Here is a 1789-nt window from a genome sequence, read left to right as displayed (position 1 = left end):
CACATTTGTGCTTGGTTCACTGTCTCTCAAAAATATGATGTGCGAGAAATCCTGCTAGGCCTCTTAGATTCCATGAACATACAAATTGACGGGAGGAGTGAAAATGACATTGATCAATTAGGAGAACTTCTGTACAAGAAGCTAAAGGGTAGGCGGTATCTTTTTGTAATGGATGACGTGTGGGATATTGAGGCTTGGGACAGTGTGAAAAGATATTTTCCAAAAGACAAAACTGGAAGTCGAATCCTTTTGACTACTAGGCTCGAGAATGTGGCTTATTATATCAATTCTGGTTCTCATCTTCATCATGTGCGTTTTCTGAACGACGAAGAAAGTTGGAAGTTATTTTGTCAGAAGGTGTTTGGAGAAAGTTCTTGCCCTCTTGAATTGGAAGAAATCGGTAAGAAGATTGCCCAAAATTGTCGAGGACTTCCACTTGCATTTGCTGTGATTGGGGGCCTCCTATCAAAGGCCACTAAAACACCACATTACTGGAGAACTATTGCAAAAAATGTAAGTTCGGAAATAACTTCAAATGATGAGCAATGCTCTAAGATACTTTCTTTAAGTTATAAACATTTGCCTTATCATTTGAAAGGGTGTTACCTATTTATGGGAATTTTTCCGGAAGATTATCCAATCAATGTCAAGGTACTTACCAAATTGTGGGTTGCAGAGGGAATCCTCAAACCAGCATGCTCTAAAACATTGGAAGACGTAGGAGAAGAGTACTTTTTGGATCTCGTTCAAAGAAGTCTTATTTTGGTTCATCGGAAAGGGTCCAGCGGAAAAATTAGAACATGTAGAATTCATGATCTGTTACGGGACCTTTGCGTCAAAGAAGCTCAAAAGGAGAAGTTTTTCCATGTCATTGAAGGGAGTCTTTATGGTATTCAAGGAGACACTAGTATGCGCCGTGTAAGTATTACTGATAAGAAGAATTCTCCATCTTTTCAATTTTACCATGCGGCTAAAGGGACTTTCAAGGGTGATGACAAAACACTATCTTCTTTCGATTCTAGGCTACTTAAAGTACTGCATAACAAAGCATTTGATCATTTGCTAGATGGAATGGGAGAATTGGTTAACATGCGGTACTTCTATTACTACCGTTATACTGATGCACCAATATATAAGCTTCGGAATCTACAAACAATTGTTATTTGGAACCATAGGGGGCACATTATACTACCACCAGAAATATGGAAGATGTCACAACTAAGACATGTCAAGTTGGATGGTTATATACATCTTCCGGATCCTCCTAGTTCAGAAATAAAGGGTGAAGAAAATTCTATTGTTGTTCTAGAAAATCTACAAACACTCTCGAGGATGTATAATTTTAGGTTGACGGAGGAGGTCCTCAAAAGAATTCCAAATCTAAGGAAATTGGCTATTGATTATAATATGGTGGCCAGTTGGGAAGAATACTGTATCAATAATTTTGTCCATTTAGCTAAACTTGAATCATTAAAATGTTATCTTAAATATCCAGAGCCAGGGTTCGTATTAGAAATGACTTTTCCGACATCACTCAAAAAGTTGACTTTACATGGCATTTTCCTTTCTGACAATGAATTGACAATTCTCGGTAAGATGCCCAATCTTGAAGTGCTAAAATTGAAAAACAGTAACTTAGCTTCGTCAACGTGGAAACCAAAAGAAGGAGAATTTCTTAAATTGAAATGTCTACAATTATGTCGGAGTGAACTGAAGTACTGGATAGCTGATAGTATCCACTTTCCGAGTCTTGAGCACCTAGTCATTGTGCAATGCGATAAGCTGGAAG

General features: G+C 37.8%; 1 protein-coding gene across 1 annotated transcript; it reads left to right on the top strand.

Moving 5' to 3' along the window:
- Positions 1–72: 72 nt before the first annotated feature.
- LOC111380763 (putative late blight resistance protein homolog R1B-16) lies at positions 73–1502 on the top strand (the record flags this gene model as incomplete). Its single annotated transcript, XM_023004398.1, has 1 exon — positions 73–1502. A coding segment is annotated over exon 1 (1430 nt), but the record flags the coding sequence as incomplete, so codon positions are not given.
- Between the last annotated feature and the right edge of the window lie 287 nt (positions 1503–1789).

Source organism: Olea europaea, unplaced genomic scaffold (genome assembly GCF_002742605.1).
Source record: "Olea europaea var. sylvestris unplaced genomic scaffold, O_europaea_v1 scaffold22062, whole genome shotgun sequence".
In the NCBI taxonomy this organism is placed as follows: domain Eukaryota; kingdom Viridiplantae; phylum Streptophyta; class Magnoliopsida; order Lamiales; family Oleaceae; genus Olea; species Olea europaea.
Note: the sequence above shows the minus strand (reverse complement) of the source record. Positions and strands in the feature narration are given on the sequence as shown.